We start from the raw sequence: 20,029 nt of genomic DNA on the forward strand, positions 1-20,029 counted from the left end.
AAGCATGGACCCTCGGGACCACATTCGGCCCCGAGGGTCCAGGCCACCTGAAGTTACTAGTGTAGCGGCTAACTGGCTGCTACAAACAGTGTTAATCTTCTGTCGAAAGATGGCAGTAAATGTACTGTAGCTACATAATTTACCATGACAGTAACTCTCTATTTCAAATTCTCTTTGGTATAATGGTCTTCTGTCACCAGTATTTACAATACTTACTAGGAGATTCCAAGCATAGCTAATTGTGAATTGTGAAATGTTGTAATCCAAATAAACAGTTTTTTCATTTTCATTCATTTTTCATACTTTCACAGGTGTCAAACTTGAACCTGTACCGACTGGGCCTGCGCAAGCGTCTCGGCGCGCGAATGATCGCGTCCAAGTTCGAACCCCACGACAACTGGCTGCCGCCCTGCCACAAAGCCCCACCCGCGGCACACGCACCTGTAAGTAGTAGAAGTAGTAGTAGCAAAGAGAATAGATAGTATAGACAGCTATTGCCAAAGTAAATTTTGTAGTCACGGTACATTTACTGCAATCTATCGACACACGATTAAAACTTAAAATAAAATTGAAAATGTATAAATTAATCAAAATATGTTTACGGATAAATGATTTTTAATTTTTATTGTTCCATACTGACCCATGTTCTTTCACTGATATGTGTTAAAATTGTTAAATATCAAACGGTGTCGTCAACGCCATCTAGCCGAGAATAGGCCAAAGGTATGGCGCCATCTATTCGAGAATGACTTTTTCTTGATTTCCGAGGCACGTTTTTTTCTTAGACTTTATTTATCTTATACGGGGTTATATATATCTCTGGTAGTAGTAAGTAGTAAGTTAATAAGATAAGATAAGTATTAAACACTTTATTGATAAATGATAAAAAAAAATGTTAAAAGATAAATGTAAAAAGACTCAGTAGCATGTAAAAACACTTAATAGTAATGTTCAATAATTTTGATAGGGGTTGCTCCCCATGTCCCTTAGTTCTAATAATCTTAAAAATGTAAGATTAGTTCTAAGTTAATTGTATGTTAATTCTATTTTAAAAATAAACAGTAAAAAAAAAAATTTGTACAAAACAAGTACATAGGTAACACAGAGAGAATACAGTAAATGTGTACAAAGGCGAACTTATCCCGTTAAGGGATCTCTTCCAGCTAACCTTTAAGTAACTGTGAGATACATATGAAATGGTAGTCAAACTAAGATAAAATGTACATGACGGCGAGAATACCAAAGAAAACCGAAAAAGTAGTTAAGTAAGTATAACCAAAGATAATTTAGTGTAGAGGCGGATTGTCAAAGTAATATTTGTAGCCACAGTAAATTGTTTCACTGATATGTGTTAAATTTGTTGTTGTCCAAAAGTGTCGTCATCTACTCGAGAGTAGGCCAAAGGTATGCCATCTTTGTTTACATATTTCACCTTATTACAAAGGAGTAGGGTACAAAAGTGTAAACATATCTTTGACGTCGACTGTATATAGCCTAGTTTTTTGAGACCAGAAACGTACCAGTGCTAGAGTTAGACCAAAATATGTCTGCAACGATTTTGATAGCAGACGCAGTGAAATTGTTATTTATACGTCATAATTTCATATCAGCGGTGGTGGCCGCGTGGATATGACGTCCGACTTTCAATCCGGAGGTCGCGGGTTCAAATCCTGGCTCGTACCAATGAGTTTTTCGGAACTTATGTACGAAATATCATTTGATATTTACCACTAGCTTCTCGGTGAAGGAAAACGTAGTGAAGAAACCTGCATACATCTGCGAAGAAATTCAAAGGTGTATGTGAAGTCCCCAATCCGCATTGGGCTAGCGTGGGGACTATAGCCCAAGCCCTCTCGCGCATGAGCGGAGGCCTGTGCCCAGCAGTGGGACGTTTATAGGCTGAAATTATTATTATCTTTATTCATCATCCTTCTTAGGCTAGGGTTTTTATAATATGAATATAAAAGTAAAATATAAAAACACTTACAAAACAATAAAAAATACATATAAACACATTATAAAAAACCTAACCTAGGGTGCCGCCAGCAGCGGGGCAGGGCCCAAGCTGCCGGTGGTCAGGGCCGCAGAGAGAGGAACCGACGTACTATCCGCGCCGTGTCCAAGATCACCGCCTTCTGCATCTGACCCTTGATCCAACCACCCAGCGAGAGTCTCTCTAGGTGTTGGTCGAGACTCTTCGCTATGAGACCGTTCGCCGACACGACTATAGGAACAATGATCGACGAGTCAACATCCCACATGGCGGTAATCTCGTGAGCTAAGTCCAGGTACTTGCTGGACTTGTCCTTCTCGGCCTTCACGAGATTCTCATCATGGGGGATGGTGACGTCGGCGAGCACGGCCCGACGTTGCGATCGATCTATTATCACAATATCAGGCTTATTGGCTACAAATTATTATTATTATTATTTATGTTCATATAAGTGTGACGTTAAAAAAAACACTTGCACTGCGTGTGCTATCAAAATCGTTGCAGACTTTTCTAGGTCTCACTCTAGTGATTAATTAAGAAAGGGTATGGTTATGTTTATATCCTGTCTCACAGGTGGACTCGGAGGGTGTGCAGGAGGCCCCTCCGGCTGGCTGCTTCATCCCTTACAATCTCATCACGCAGCACAGCATCCCAGGTAACCCGTCGGCTTATTACGCTAATATAGAATTTATATGAAATATTACACAATGACGTCACGGTCAACTCACCTACTTTTTGTATTTCTATCCGATTTATTAAATATAACTTGTGTTTAAAAATAACTGTTATCTATGTTTTTCTAATAATTATCTAGTGCTTTATTTCATGCATGTGAAATAATCTTATTTAAATACAGTCAAATACCCTATTGAATCAGTGATATAGGTACCTATAAGAAAATATAATTGAATTTGTTTTGTTTTAAAATCTAACGAAATAACATAAAAGCAACTTAGTTTCATTTAATAATGGTTTAAATTTCAATGTAGGTAATTAGTAGTAAGTAGCCCTCTCGCGCATGAGAGGAGGCCTGTGCCCAGCAGTAGGACGTATTTAGGCTGATTATTATTATTATTTATATTTAATTAGTACTAGTATTGGGACGGTGGGGTGCTTGCTAAAGGTTAACCCCCTTATTCATAAAACTTTACGAGCCTAATTAAATTATGTTTTATCCTTTTCTTAAAAAGACATAAGTCAAAAAGACAGATAAAGACAAAATATTCATAGCTAATTCAGTTGCAACATGCGTTTAGTAATTACGCCATAAATCTTCAAATTTCACCACGTTAGCGGCTATTAAACGTCCTTAATTTACGTTAGTGCCTATTTTGTGCAGACAAATCAATAGCGGACTGCGTGGAAGCCCTAATCGGGGCGTACCTCCTGGAGTGCGGTCCCCGCGGAGCTCTGCTCTTCATGGCCTGGCTCGGGATCCGGGTGCTGCCACGACATGCTGTGCCAGTCACCGACCACGGCACCGTCGAGAAGCTAGAGGATTGGCAGGTAATGTGTGTGCGCCCCAAGTTTGTTACACAATATCTTAAGTGTTCGTTACACATTAGTACACACAGTACACATTAGTTTAGTAAAACAACAACCCAATGCAACAGATAAGAGTTACATTCGTATATTAGCATGTTTTTTTTTGTCCAACAGAAGAAACAGTCTGCCCGCAAAACACGGCGTGAGTCAGACTCAGAGTCATCAGACGAAGATGATGATGATGAACTTCCTCGGCCTGTCGGCTCGCTGGAGCCCTACAAAGAGAACGGACAATGGTTTCTGGTGAGTTCTATATTGTTTTACAATTCTGCGGTGATCACACGAGAGACACCATACAACTGCGAAGTATGTTACGAGCAAGACGTCAAGAGACAGACTCTAAAGCCATCATATGAAAACGACTTGGCCGGTCGGCTCGCTGGCGCCCTACAAAGAGAATCGGCAGTGGTTCCTGGTAAGTTAGTTGTTTTCCTGTACACCCGCTGTGATCACACGAGAGAGAAGTCACGCGACTGCGAAGTATGGGAATGCATAGTAGTTGTTTTGTTAAGTAGGTGTTATATGATAGTTCTATACGAATTTTCTTTGACGTTCGGACTCTGTATACCCATTATAGTTTTTGTCATTGTAATCCCAAGAAAACTACGGATTCTGTCATCTCATTACTTTGTTCAGCACGGGTATTTTCTTGCAGCCGATGTTTGGAGCGTTGCGGGCGCCGCCCTCGCCGTTGCTGCGCTATATCGCCGACCCCGAGGGCGAGCTAGCGCAGATGTTGTCCGGTAAGTCTTGCCACACGAGGGACAACCCATGCTGCACTGCGAAATATGCTACGTAGTGAGTCACTCCACACTACTCTGCTCCTGCGAGTTCTTCTACTTATAAGTTACTAAACTAAACTGCGAAATATGCTAGGAACAGAAACACTCACGCTGCACTGTAGCCATGTTGAGTGGATAACGCCCACCGTGCTACATACGTGTTTGTGGCTGTGATATATTGCCTAGCTGAATGCTGCCATTTAAGCCCTAGTTACTCAACACACGAGGGACAAACCATTCAACTGCGAAATATCCTTCAAGCTGTGAGTAACGCCACACTTCTACCATATTTCAAATTTTTTTTTCAGGCTATGACGCATTGGAGCGGACCCTTCAGTATCGGTTCAAAGATCGCTCGCTCCTACTGCAGGCGCTCACACACGCGTCACACCAGAGAAACAGACTTACCGACTGTTACCAGAGGCTAGAGTTTCTCGGTGACGCCATTTTGGGTAAGTTTTATCTTTACCTTTTGATTTGAAGTAGAGTAACCTTGGAACTTAGTTCGCGGCCCTAAGCACTATTTTTATTAAGCTTGCTTTAAATTCAGAAGTAAGTAAAACGTCAGACTTTTTATTACAAGATTTTAGATTTGGGTATTTTTTTTTATAGTGAGGTGGAGCTGCTGAATACTAGAAAATGATGGAATTGTAACAATAAACAGTATTGCATTGTGTCGGCTTTTAGGGTTCCGTACCCAAGGGGTAAAAACGGGACCCTATTACTAAGACTGCGCTGTCCATCTGTCTGTCACCAGGCTGTAACTCATGAACCGTGATAGCTAGACAGTTGAAATTTTCACAAATGGTGTATTTCTGTTGCCGCTACAATAATACATACTAAAAACAAAATAAAATAAATATTTAAGTGGGGCTCCCATACAACAAACGTGATTTTTTTGCCGTTTTTTGCGTAATGGTACGGAACCCTTTCGTGCGTGAGTCTGAATCGCACTTGTCCGGCTTTTCAAAGTTGCCGCTCTTTCCTACTGACGGAAATGGCTTGACAGAGTATAGTTTTAATGTCGTTTGTTCGCAGACTACCTAATAACGCGGCACCTGTACGAGGACCCGCGCCGGCACTCGCCCGGAGCCCTGACCGACCTGCGCTCGGCCCTCGTCAACAACACCATCTTCGCCACTCTAGCCGCCCGACACGGCTTCCACAAGTCAGTTACTAGGGGGTTCCTTGTATTTTTTCTTTTTTTTTCCTTTTTTTTACACAAATTGACTAAGCCCCACGGTAAGCTTAAGAAGGCTTGTGTTGTGGGTGCTCAGACAACGATATATACAATATATAAATACTTAAATACATAGAAAACAACCATGACTCAGGAACAAATATCTGTATCATCATACAAATAAATGCCCTTACCAGGATTCGAACCCGGGACCATCGGCTTCATAGGCAGGGTCATTACCCACTATGCCAGACCGGTCGTATTGTGTTGTAGTTCGGGCGATTTTCCGCAACTCGACGACTTGCGCCTATTTAGCGTGATAGGGGGTGGGCTAGTCCTACCAGCCCAGCTCCTCGAGGAATCCCACCAAACCTTTGATGTTGAGTAGGACCTCGGGGAAGTCTCTCGGGGATCCGAGATGTTTTGCCCTGTATGGGGCCACTCCGCTGCATTCCAACACCACGTGAGAGGCTGTTTCTTCCTTCTCCATGCATCTACGACAAGGGGTCCCTTTGTTTGATATAAAGTTTTATGTCATAATGTACTGTTTGTCCGCATTTTCGTTATTATTTGTTCGGTTCAGAAACGAGTAACTTTTCAGAATAGGGAGTATTACTGCAATGTTCTGCCACCAGAGCGCAGCACTAATTTGTTTAGTAAACCATAGAGTAACTTATACTAGGCCTTAAACAGTTTTTTGACAAGTTTTCACTATGACATTGATGCACCAAGGCGGTTTGTTTACAGGTGGCCTACCGCGAAACGCGATAATTGTAATTTCTTTATCTGCCTCTATATCGATCGAATAAGCAAGAGAGGCAGAAACCGAACTTTCGATTGTCGTGTTTCACGGTAGGCCATGTGATTGACCTAGTGACGCATGATGTGCCATTGATGATGTCAGTGAGGTTTGTTTACTGTATGTGCTAGTGGTGCACCTACGCAGAGTTTTGCCTAATATTCCCTATTGCCAAAAAATGAAAAAATGAATACACGTTTGTTTTGTTTTGTGTTAAATTCAGCTCGCGAAAAATGGTTAAGGGATGAAAAAACATCCTGTATGCTTTTATTTGGGGTATCAACTACACGACTGTTGATTATTGAATAGGGTATTTTCCTACTAGTCAAATCAGTTACTTTGTTAGAACTGTCAAAACGATTAGCTAATATGGAATTTATATGAAACAGTCACGGTCAACTCACCTACTTTTTATTTATATTTCTATCCGATTTATTAAATAGAACTTGTGTTTAAAAATGACTCCTATCCTATCTGTGTTTTTCTAATAATTATCTGGTGCTTTATTTCATGCATGGTGTAAAATAGTTTATTTTATTAAATACAGTATAATAAATACCCTATTGTTGTCACAGGTACTTCCGCCACATGTCACCCGGGCTGAACGAGGTGCTGACTCGCTACGTTAGGATACAGGAAGAAAACGGACACTCCATCAGCGAGGAGGTACATCCTCAACAATAAAAAATATAAATATAAATATAATATAAATATAAATATTATAGGACATTTCTTACACAAATTGACTAAGCCCCACGGTAAGCTCAAGAAGGCTTGTGTTGTGGGTACTCAGACAACGATATATATAATATATAAATACTTAAATACCTACATAGAAAACAACCATGACTCAGGAACAAATATCTGTATCATCATACAAATAAATGCCCTTACCAGGATTCGAACCCGGGACCATCGGCTTCATAGGCAGGGTCACTACCCACTGGGCCAGACCGGTCGTCAAAACATCTAAATAAAACAAATAAATAAAAAACATCTTTGGTTATACAGGGTGTCCCAGAACTACCACGTCACAGTGACACCGGAGTTAGCTCAACTCGAGAGGAACCTAACTAGCCTAACATGACCCTAGTAAAAGTTGCATGGTTTTCGAGTTATTAGAGAATTTTCCCCTTTGTTTTAAGATTTTTAGTACAAAGGGGAAAATTCATTTTTTTTCCGGTAATAACTCGAAATCCGTGCAACTTTTACTGGGGTCATGTTAGGCTGGTTATGTTCCTCTTGAGTTGACCTACCTCCGGCGTCACTGTGACGTGGTAGTTCTGGGGCATCCTGTATAAAATATGGAACGAAAAAATCTGGTCATGCATGATATAGTATCTTTTAAATGAATGTGGATTTTCAAGCAGTGCTTTTTTAATTTGTGGATATCAAACTACATAATAAAAATACAATCATAATAAATAACACGTCATGCTCCCTGGAAACCCCACTGTCTGTTTTGTGATTTATTGAAACGTAATGCTGATGTACACAATATGTACTGAATTAGTACATACTTAAAAAAAATTGTACCTCAATAGATCGAGAGTACAATTAACTCCATTCGGACTTGCTGTAGAGCATCTCCCCAGCAACCCCAAAATTTAATTAAAGAAAATTTACGTAAATACTTAGGTTTTAGCAAAAAAGACGCCTAAAAAAGATTGTACTGCAGTTTTTAACGTTGATCGAGTTAGCCATGGCTAGTTAAATTACCTAATTGTCGCCAGGACGCAAGCGCCTCCAGCCGACTTCTCAAACGTACGAAACTTTGTATTTTTATTAGTGACTATTGATTTGGCCGACTAGTCGGCTAGTCGGCCAGATCATTAGTTTCGTATAAGTTCAGGTGAAAAACAATAGTTTTGCTCCTTTGGTTGCGCTATTCATCATAATTTAGCTTGGCTTAAAGGTGTTCTCTACAGGTTCAAAGACCTATCACAAGAATCCTCGTTCAATTTCTGTCTTTAGTTCTTTTATTTTGCGATCCTGAGCAGACCGCCAGTACAGCTTGTAGGAGGTATTTCCAAGGCTCTATTTCCCGTACGTAGTCGCCAGTTAAGAACCTATCCCCTGTGGTCAGCGTCTTTACGAGCAACGTGCCCTGACTAAGTCTCTAAATTTTGCAATAACATTAGTAGTTCCTCATGGCTCCACCATTAAAAAAAACAAAAACTGAATAATAATAAAAAAACTATCGAACGTGATTATGAAATTACACGAGAATCAGTTGAGATCGACCTGTAGAGGAAAACACCAGCCCACCAACATACGATAACGAACAAAAGTTTTCGTATGCACCCTGAATAGGTATTTTAGTAAAATAAACATAAAACATATGGTAAATATTGACAGTTGATTTGTTTTTTTTTCTGTTTTTCTTTCACTAATAAAGCGCCGACTAATCGCCGACTACAAATGTGGCCGGATAGTCGGCTTTCCCGACTAGTCGGCGACTAGTCGGTACATCCCTAATTTTTATATAGGTACAATGAGATACACATATTTTATTTATGTTATGAACTTGGTTTCTGGTGAGAGTTCCAATGTTTTCTTGTCAACCAGCAATGGTGTAGTTGCATTGATCATAAACGTATGTACTTATTTTTAGTCGTGCCTACGTGTTTTTTACATGACGTTATTGAAGTATCTTGATAACGTTAAGAGCCCATCAACGTGCACACTAGCGCCACTGCTAAATAATCGTGATTATTTAAATTTAACGACAGGTATTTAAAAATGGGGGCCGCTACGTACTGTATTGTGTATGTAAGTACCTTTTGAATACGTCAAACTAGTTTTTATGTTGCTGGATTTGCCGATCTAGGAACTCAAAACATAAACGGCCGTTTTAACTTTGGACGCATAGATTGACGAATCCAGCAACATAAAAACTAGTTTAATGTATTCAAAAGGTACTTAAATACACAATACAGTACGTAGCGGCCCCCTTTTTTAAATACCTGTCGCTAAATTTAAATAATCACGATTATTTAGCAGTGGCGCTAGTGTGCACGTTGATGGGCTCTTAAAACGAAGATTAGGTAGGTAGTTTTATTTTTATTGCCAGGTTGTAGGTAGGTACTTATAGGAGTTATAATTCATAAAACCATATTTTTCATCTAATAATATTAAATAATAATATAAGTACCTACCTAGCAATAAAAAATAAAAGTACCTAATCTTCGTTTTAACGTTATCAACATACTTCAATAATGTCATGTAAGAAACACGTAGGTACGACTAAAAATAAGTACATACGTTTATGATCAATGCAACTACACCATTTCTGGTTGACAAGAAAACATTGGAACTCTCACCAGAAACCAAGTTCATAACATAAATAAAATGTGTGTATCTCATTGTACCTATATAAAAATACAAAGTTTCGTACGTTTGAGAAGTCGGCTGGAGGCGCTTGCGTCCTGGCGACAATTAGGTAATTTAACTAGCCATGGCTAACTCGATCAACGTTAAAAACTGCAGTACAATTTTTTTTAGGCGTCTTTTTTGCTAAAACCTAAGTATTTACGTAAATTTTCTTTAATTAAATTTTGGGGTTGCTGGGGAGATGCTCTACAGCAAGTCCGAATTGAGTTAATTGTACTCTCGATCTATTGAGGTACAATTTTTTTTAAGTATGTACTAATTCAGTACATATTGTGTACATCAGCATTACGTTTCAATAAATCACAAAACAGACAGTGGGGTTTCCAGGGAGCATGACGTTAAATAACGTTAAGTTATCTGTTTCAGCATTATTATATTCCATTCCGTACCTATATTTTGTTGAACAGCGTTTTCTGATAACGTTATTTTTAACAGTAGCTGATCAGTATGAGGAGTACAGCCTACAGTTATATTTTGTATCTCCTTGGATTTCACGGGCGTATAAATCCCGGTCTTTTGATAGTCTTGCGTGGGGATATAGATCCAACACGTAGAGGCTCTTTGGAGAGCTTTAATGTCTTGTAGAACACCTGCTGGAACCACAGGCGCAACAATAGACACCCATGAACCGGTCGCAGCAGTAGAAAAAGTGAATAGTATACCAGTCTATACACCGTGTTTTTATTGAATTCCGTTAACTTCGGGGTATGGTTAAGTACGTTTAAGAAAACTAAATGGCATAGGTAATTTTGAAAAAAAAAAAAAAATATTTTTGCTTTTCTTTTTCAGAAAAATTAATATTAAAAAGTAATTAAATGTAGCATATAGCGTTGTTGTAACACGGGCATTACATTTAACTAAACCAAACAATTGAAATCTGTGACATATCAATGTCAATTCAAACATCGATCGACCGAGATTTTACTTAAGTTTAGTAGCAAATGACATGAACTCATTCTAAACACTAATCAATATGTAAACCGGCCTTAAGGCAAGTGTACAAGCTTGTAGAGGCCTTATAGGAAAAAAAAAATTGATTATCTTCGAAATGGAGTTAATTAGAATATCGGTGTCTTTGGGAAAGTTACTTGATTTAAGCTCAGGTATGCACCCTTGAAATTAACGGAAATCAAAAAAAACACGGTGTAGATTGAAGTTTGGGTGGACAATGAGACTGGGCTATTGTAAAGAGCCCCGGACACCTGCCATAACAGTGTTAACACGCGTCATCTAGTTTTTTTTAATTATTATAACGTATTTGCAGCACTACCTGATTCACGAAGACGAGCTGGAGCAAGCCGAAGATGTGGAGGTCCCCAAGGCCCTAGGAGACCTCTTCGAGTCCATAGCGGGCGCCATATTTCTAGACTCCGGTAAGTAGCATACTTCGCAGCTGTATGATTTATCACATCATACCTACAAATACTTCGTACAGAGCTTCTAATGAGGTTTCAAGGTATAGCTGATGTGGAGGTCCCCAAGGCTCTAGGAGACCTCTTCGAGTCCATAGCGGGCGCCATATTTCTAGACTCCGGTAAGTAGCATACTTCGCAGCTGTATGATTTGTCATATTATATCTACAAATACTTCGTACAGAGCTTCTAATGAGGTTTCAAGGTATAGCTGATGTGGAGGTCCCCAAGGCTCTAGGAGACCTCTTCGAGTCCATAGCGGGCGCCATATTTCTAGACTCCGGTAAGTAGCATACTTCGCAGTTGTATGATTTGTCATATTATATCTACAAATACTTCGTACAGAGCTTCTAATGAGGTTTCAAGGTATAGCTGATGTGGATGTCCCCAAGGCTCTATGAGACCTCTTCGAGTCCATAGCGGGCGCCATATTTCTAGACTCCGGTAAGTAGCATACTTCGCAGCTATATGATTTTTCACATCATACCTACAAATACTTCGTACAGAGCTTCTAATGAGGTTTCAAGGTATAGCTGATGTGGAGGTCCCCAAGGCTCTATGAGACCTCTTCGAATCCATAGCGGGCGCCATATTTCTAGACTCCGGTAAGTAGCATACTTCGCAGCTGTATGATTTGTCACATCATACCTACAAATACTTCGTACAGAGCTTCTAATGAGGTTTCAAGGTATAGCTGATGTGGAGGTCCCCAAGGCTCTATGAGACCTCTTCGAGTCCATAGCGGGCGCCATATTTCTAGACTCCGGTAAGTAGCATACTTCGCAGCTATATGATTTTTCACATCATACCTACAAATACTTCGTACAGAGCTTCTAATGAGGTTTCAAGGTATAGCTGATGTGGAGGTCCCCGAGGCTCTATGAGACCTCTTCGAATCCATAGCGGGTGCCATATTTCTAGACCCCCTTGTAAAACAAATAACTATTTCAATGTTTTCGTTAAGAGGGATGACGACGCATGTTGAATTTTATAACAAAATCTTGTAAAATAATAATACAAAAATATAGGACCTAAAAGTTTCAAAACTTAAGTTTTTTTTGAACTTCCAAAAAGGAAATAAGTTAGGGTACCATTCGTGTCCTTACATTTTATCCAAAAAAAGATTGTATCGCAACTATATACATTTGATCCTAAAAACAAACCTGATCGATTGATACCATAAATAAAAATTTGTCATCTAGCCTATTGTTGTATGAATGATGTTTGTTGTTGGCAGGCATGTCGCTGGCGGCGGTGTGGGGCTCGTACGAGCAGCTGATGGGCGCCGAGCTGGAGGCGTTCTCGGCCGCCGCGCCCAAGTCGCCCGTGCGCGAGCTGCTCGAGGCGGAGCCCGACACCGCCAAGTTCGGGTAAGACTCCCCCCCCCAACTCATATAGTTCGTTTTTTAGCATTAGAAAAAGACTACGCGATCTTGACGCGTCTTTTGTTTGCGTCACGTGTGTGTTTTATTAAATCAATGTAAATTTATTTGTGTGTCGTTGGCGTACGTGGCGCCATCAACTTTAAATTAAGTCAGGTCCCCACAGAAAACCAGCGCCACGGATTGCCGCGGCATTATATTTATTTATTATATATTTTAGCGTCCAAATGTCTTTTATGTCTGCATGCCTTTCTTTTTTTCATGTACTTCTTTTTTCTTTGTTTCGTTAAAATAAATGTATTTCTTCTTATTCTACTTTTAATTGAAAAACGTTTTTTTTTTAAATCAGTAACTATTACTTATGAAAGCAAAAGAATGTAAATAATCGTATATGATTCATGAATGTTACATATTTGCCGTGACTTATTTTTCACAAGCGTTTTTCAATAAAAAGACACATCAAGATTGTTTACCTTTTTTTCTAATGCTAAAAAACCAACTAGTTATAACGTGAAAATCGACCAATAGCATTGGTTGTAATGGTTGTGTGGAGTGGAGAAGACAACCAATTCTATTGGTTAATGGGGTATGGGGTTGGCAACTGTCAAAGGTTTGCATAGATGGCGCCATCATAGCTTGCCCGTTTTTTTATGAAATTTGGCATCCAGGCCATAAAATTCCAATAAATAAAAACAAAACATTGACACAATTCTAGGACTTGACAGGGCAAGTTATGCTGGCGCCATCTGCTAAATACATCGACCGGCCAACCCCATTCCCGCACATCTCTCATCTCCGCCTCAGTGGAAAGGCAGCCTTACCCCCTTTCATAAAACTTTACGGGCCTGATTCATGAGTTCGGGGTTGGTCCCATAGTAAAAGTTGCTCAGTATAATCCCAAAACCTCCCTGGCAACGGGAAAGCAGTTATTTTTTAGGCACCGTGTATATACACGTTAGGTTGCGCTGCCACAAGCAATATGCGTTTATGTCACAGTAAACCAAAGTGTTACTGTTAAACACTGAAAGTGGCTAATGAGGGTTTCCGCGATCGAGTTTTTCACTAGATGACAGTACCGTGGCGAGAGGTCTAGCTGTCATAATCCACCAATCATGTTTAACCATGTTTTTTTTATTGGTGGATCTTGACAGCAGCTGTCAAAAAGACGTGAAAATCTCGATCGCGTAAACCCTAATTGCCTACACTAACCTCATGTTTTTATGATTACAGCAAACCAGAGCGTCTTGCCGACGGGAGGAGAGTCCGCGTGTGCGTGGAGGTGTTCGGTCGAGGGGCCTTCAAGGGCGTAGGGCGGAACTATCGGATCGCCAAGGGCACGGCTGCCAGATGCGCGCTAAGGCACCTTAAGAGGCATAAACAACATTGAAACTAGAGATGCAACGGATTTGTTTAGCCGGATACCGGATAATCGGCCTGACCATCGGCCGAATATTCGGTAGTCGGCCGCCGAATATTCGGCCGGCGGAACTATACCTACTTTTAGGTTTTCAAGGTGCGCATTGTGCAGGTTTTGGATCTGTTTCGTAGTGAACGTTCGCGCGGACTCATTTCTAGGTTCGAAATGAGTGCGCGTGCAAGTGAGTGAAATGTTTAAATTGTTTTAAAATAATAAACGAGTACGATTATGACCCTGACTGTTTCTTATTCCAATTTGTTTACTCCGAAATCAAGCAATGTTACTATCCGATATCCGGCCGGGTAGTAGGCCACTATCCGGTATCCGGCCGGATGTTAAAATAATGGCCGGATAGGCAGGATACCGGATAGTAACCGAATATCCGGTGCATCTCTAATTGAAACTTGTTTTAAGAGAGCGTAGAAACTTTCAAGACAGAAACTAGGTTCAAACTTCTGTGGCAAATTTTGCATTTTCCATTTGTATGGCTGGGAGGGGTAACATTATTATTTTTCTCGAAGTATTGGATTGAATGTAATTATAATAAAACTAATAATATTGTAACTTTTATAAATATTGCTGTAACTAATTTTTGTAACGTGTGCGTTTATATGAATATGAAATGTAAATAAATTGTGTAAAGTACTAAGAGTTTTATTTATCAACCGAGCGGAGCAAGGTCTTTGCGTAGACTCAGGTGTAGAACCACAGAATAAGTAATAGTACTACCGTACAGAAAAGAAACTTCCTACAAAACCGAAGTTTGACAGGGATTCATTTCATATGTATGGTACTATCCCTTTCGGCTATTTAGGATAGTGAAAATTCAGGTCATTATTATACACCGTGTTTTTATTGAATTCCGTTAACTTCGGGGTATGGTTAAGTACGTTTAAGAAAACTAAATGGCATAGTTAATTTTGAAAAAAATAATTTTTTTTTGCTTTTTTTTTCAGAAAAATTAATATTAAAAAGTAATTAAATGTAGCATATAGCGTTGTTGTAACACGGGCATTACATTTAACTAAACCAAACAATTGAAATCTGTGACATATCAATGTCAATTCGAACATCGATCGACCGAGATTTTACTTAAGTTTAGTAGCAAATGTATGAACTCATTCTAAACACTAATCAATATGTAAACCGGCCTTAAGGCAAGTGTACAAGCTTGTAGAGGCCTTATAGGAAAAAAAATAAAATATTGATTATCTTCGAAATGGAGTTAATTAGAATATCGTTGTCTTTGGGAAAGTTACTTGATTTAAGCTCAGGTATGCACCCTTGAAATTAACGGAAATAAAAAAAAACACGGTGTATATGTGGTCGTACACGCAAAGGGACCTCAAGTTGTGTCAACCCTAATAATTGCTCGGGGCAATACTGAGCCGAACGGAGCAGAGTTTGCCCGAAGTCAGGAGTTTCGCACCCCTGCTATAGTCTAGTTTCCGTGTATTTTTTCCATGGCATTAGCCTTGACTCACGCTAGAACGGCCTGGGTCCGGACCGGGCAACCGACACTTTGTTTTGACATCGGTGATTACGTGACGCTTACTATAGGAAACGAAGTGTCGGATGCCCCGGCCCGGACCCGGGCCGTTCTATTAAGTACCTATTATCACTTTTTTGACCTTTTAAAAAACTTAGGGTCTAGCAGTTTCTATAATAACCAAAAGTCCTGGAAATCGCTTGTATTTTTTATTTATTTAGGTAAGGGCAACATCTAAGCTTGACATGCTTGAACGTAAAACTTCGTCTTTTGTCTTTTTTTCCAACTCACAGCCAAGTGAGGATGCTGATTTTTAGGGTTCCGTACCCAAAGGGTAAAAACGGGACCCTATTACTAAGACTCCGCTGTCCGTCCGTCCGTCCGTTCATCCGTCTGTCACCAGGCTGTATCTCATGAACCGTGATAGATAGGCAGTTGAAATTTTCACAGATGATGTATTTCTGTTGCCGCTATAACAACAAATACTAAAAAGTACGGAACCCTCGGTGGGCGAGTCCGACTCGCACTTGTTTTTAGCAACTGCGCCGTTTGTCAAGGATTATATTACTAAAAGAAACATACAAAAAAGTTTAATAGTTTGTTTTAATAAATTAATTGCTTCACCCCGGAATTTTTTAACAAATTAAAAGTTAAAAAAATTCATAACTCAAAACTACGAAAAATCGGTTGTCATGCATGGTGTATATTCTGATAGCCCACGACGTGAGGAATCTAAAAAAAAATTTGTCCGTCAAGGTACGGACCATCCTGTATAAGAGGAGTAATAAGACCGGTGTATTGAGAGCGCACTATTCGCCAACAAATTGTATACAGTTTGGCCAAACTTTTGTATACCTAGTCATAAGTACATAGGTTTCTTTTTAATAAATAAATAAATGAGAAATGAACAGATAATACATAACATGAACAGATAAGAACTCATGATTATTAAAACTGGGAATCTTATCTGTGGGGGTCTGATAATTGCCAAACTAATGACAGTCAATCTAACCCCTGGGTATGCTGTCATAACAAACCCTCCCCCTAATTCGACACCGCGCTCATTTTTGAGTTATTGAGTTACGCTCTGCAATAATTGAGTTAGGGCAGGGGTTCCCAAACTGTGTGTCCCAACTATAGTTCGTTTTTTTAGCATTAGAAAAAGGTAAACAATTTTGACGTGTCTTTTTATTGAAAAACACTTTTGAAAAATAAGTCACAGCAAATATGTAACAATTATGAATCATATACGATTATTTACATTATTTTTCTTTCATAATAGTTACTGATTTAAAAAAATCGTTTTTCAATTAAAAGACACGTCAAGATCGCGTAGTCTGTTTCTAATGCTAAAAAAACGAACTATATACAATGTGCAAGTAAATAGTAGAACATTAAATTAAAAAACCGGGCAAGTGCGAGTCGGACTCGCGAACGAAGGGTTCCGTACCATAATGCAAAAAAAAAACGGAAAAAAATGCAAAAAGAAAACGGTCACCCATCCAAGTACTGACCACGCCCGACGTTGCTTAACTTTGGTAAAAAATCACGTTTGCTGTATGGGAGCCCCACTTAAATCTTTATTTTATTCTGTTTTTAGTATTTGTTGTTATAGCGGCAACAGAAATACATCATCTGTGAAAATTTCAACTGTCTAGCTATCACGGTTCGTGAGATACAGCCTGGTGACAGACGGACGGACGGACGGACGGACGGACGGACAGCGAAGTCTTAGTAATAGGGTCCCGTTTTACCCTTTGGGTACGGAACCCTAAAAATTAGGCTCACCAACTGAGCATTGGCAAAATGCCGGGCACAACCTCTAGGAAGAATAACGTAAAGTTTGCAGACACTTATACACTAGATATGTATTAGTTTGATTGATCTTATCCATTTAGAATTTAATTGCCATGAAGATTGAGTAATTTCAAGTAGGTACCTGTGTATCTCTCTACCTATATGTTTTTGTAAACTGTACCTGCCTGCGTGATGGGCATCTTGCCGAGGGGCCTTAGAAGGTAGGTTTTAGGGATTTTTATTTATTAGTTAGGTTTAGTTTAGTATTAGGTAAGTTTGTATTATAATATAACCTACACATATGTAAAAAACATGAATCTAGTATTCAACTGGATTCGGCATGAGTGGTAGGGGTAACTGACAGAACGGGATAGTCTTATGTATCTTTCAGTAGGAGTAGCAGCGAAAGCGCTATTATTGTTTGTCCTTGTCACAGTCTCACATATTTTTTGTTCCGCACCGTTTTTTTAGTATGTATTATGGTGGGCAACAAATAAATTGAAATGAAATGAAAATAATTTATTTGAAACAACACACTTAAAATTAATAGATGATAAGCATGTGATATAGTTATGCAATTGGTTGTCCCAAAGAGGATACCACTCAGCATAATTATGTCGGAGCACTTAGTGCAACGGCGCTGATTTTCAGTGGACCCTTAAACTTATAAAATTCGACCAATCATAGTGTCGCATTGCGTATGTTTTGTCCCTCACGGAGGCACGCGTATAGCACTTCTATAGGATCCTACCTTCTACGGTAAAAAATGATTTTCCAAAAAATATCGAACACGTAATAGCGTTTTGTCGTTGCGCTGAAGGGGCTCTATAACATGATAACAAAGATTGGGAACCCTTGGGCTAGGGACAATCACTCGATGGAGTTATCGTGTTAATGATCTGGATGATAGCCATACAATTTGATTTAGAGTGAAATTACTGCGGTAGGATAATTTTATAATTATCATTTAGAAGTGTATGTTATGTGTAGTCTCCATCGGATATATCGGAGCGGCCAAGGTGCAAGGCGCACTCTAACGCCTTGACAATAGAGGCGTGTTCAGATATTTGTGAGCGCGTTGACCGCTCTGATATATGTGATGGCGACTGTATACATATATTGTAGAGTGAACCGTATTTGTTCTTTGAAATAATGGGATTACGAAGTATATGGGAGTTTTCAGAAAAAATGGTAGCAATTACTTTTTTTCGAAAAACCATCAACTTTTGGGTTATTTAGACTAAGAATCACGAGTACTAGAATTGAATGAGACAAATACTTAATTAAGTAGAGTATGGTGGACTATATAACTAATATTGTAACAACTTATTGTAACCCATATTCCGCAAATAAACAATCATTCATTCATTCAAATAAAAAAAGTGTTCCCAGTTTTTCATACTAATTATTTGTAACGGTCCATACAAAATGTATGTGAAAATACGTTACAAAACTATCATTTTTTTGGGACAATTTTTTTGTTTTTATATCGATAGTCCATGTGATTCTGAGTAGAAATAACCCAAAAGTTGATGGATTTTCGAAAAAAAGTAAATGGTACACATTAAGTGAAAATGCACATTTACGTACTAAGTAGGTATATGAAATTACGAAGAATCCTTTGCAATCTTTGAGGTTTACACCCACAGTTATGATACTTACACCTATTATTTTGTTGGTGTGTAACACGTTTCACGTCAAAACAAACTTCTGCGAACCAATTACGAAGTTTTGCCTCTATCGCACTTGTAAATTCATACGTAAGTGCGACAGAGTAGTAAAACATCGTTCGTGGTTCCCTCTGTCCTCATATCTCTCTTATCTGTTATTTTAAAACCAACCGTAACATTAGCGTTTTAAAGTTCAAAATCACTTGCAGCATAACCCAACTCGCTCATTAGACATCAACAAATAAGTTCCGCAAAGGCGTATCTAAATTTACCAAGTAGTTGCAAATGTATCCCTATTTGTAACACATACGGTTCAAATTTAAATATCACGTTAGACTGCAAAGTGACTTAGAATTATATACAAGACCCTAGGAATTTATTTTCGATCTAATGATGGTAGTATTAGAGTTGAGATTGGTTTGAAGAGCAGTTTTGTAAGGAAGGGATATGAGTTTGACCAATAGAAGATATTAGGTATGGGGCGGGACTGAGGGCCTACCGCAAAGCCCGTTCGACGTCTTGCCTCCCTGTCACACTTACGTACGAATTTACAAGTGCGACAGAGAGGCAACACGTCGAACGGGTTTCGCGGTAGGCCCTTTGTTTTTAAGTTGTTATTTAAAATGTTGTAAGTGACACAATAGTGGGAGAAAAGGGGATGCTTATTTCCAAGTTCGTGTATAGATATAATTTTTTGAACTGAGCTTGTTCACTTACCTGTACTAACAATGGCATTGTATTATAAGAATCCTATTATCTGCTTTTGTTCTCGTAGGCGCCAAACAATTTACTTACAAAATAAGTTAGAAGTACAGTGTATGTATATTGAATTTTAAACCTTATTCCTTGTTGAATGGGGTTAAAATGGTCTAAAAAGATAATATCATATTCAATCTTTTGTAAAGTGAGTGTCGATGGTTGTTAAATGCAAAAAAAGTTATGTTAGCCATTATTTAGTTAGTGTATTTTGTAGTCTATTGTATAAAGAAATAGAGTCGTTAATCTATACTAACTTTTCAAGGCGGTTATAATCTGCTTTTACTACAAGGTGGTTATCCTAATTTGTGGTTTACCACTCAATGGTATTTGTATTCTTGAGACTCTTTGAGTAAACTAGCTCAGATCGTAAAATTCACACTATACTTACCAATTGTATGTTTTTGACAATAT

General features: G+C 39.0%; 1 protein-coding gene across 1 annotated transcript in view; it reads left to right on the top strand.

Moving 5' to 3' along the window:
* Window positions 1-14,501, top strand: part of LOC134802474 (endoribonuclease Dcr-1-like) — a 75,998-nt gene extending 61,497 nt beyond the window's left edge. Inside the window, exons 34-44 of the mRNA XM_063775152.1 lie at window positions 312-443; window positions 2,567-2,648; window positions 3,333-3,499; window positions 3,653-3,781; window positions 4,194-4,281; window positions 4,629-4,772; window positions 5,359-5,488; window positions 6,875-6,965; window positions 10,957-11,065; window positions 12,342-12,474; window positions 13,717-14,501. Of these exons, the coding sequence (XP_063631222.1) occupies window positions 312-443; window positions 2,567-2,648; window positions 3,333-3,499; window positions 3,653-3,781; window positions 4,194-4,281; window positions 4,629-4,772; window positions 5,359-5,488; window positions 6,875-6,965; window positions 10,957-11,065; window positions 12,342-12,474; window positions 13,717-13,873 (1,362 nt within the window). The 3' untranslated portion in view covers window positions 13,874-14,501. The remainder of the gene's footprint in view (window positions 1-311; window positions 444-2,566; window positions 2,649-3,332; window positions 3,500-3,652; window positions 3,782-4,193; window positions 4,282-4,628; window positions 4,773-5,358; window positions 5,489-6,874; window positions 6,966-10,956; window positions 11,066-12,341; window positions 12,475-13,716) is intronic.
* Window positions 14,502-20,029: the final 5,528 nt, after the last annotated feature.

The sequence above is a fragment of the Cydia splendana genome, chromosome 24, assembly GCF_910591565.1.
Source record: "Cydia splendana chromosome 24, ilCydSple1.2, whole genome shotgun sequence".
Lineage (NCBI taxonomy): Eukaryota > Metazoa > Arthropoda > Insecta > Lepidoptera > Tortricidae > Cydia > Cydia splendana.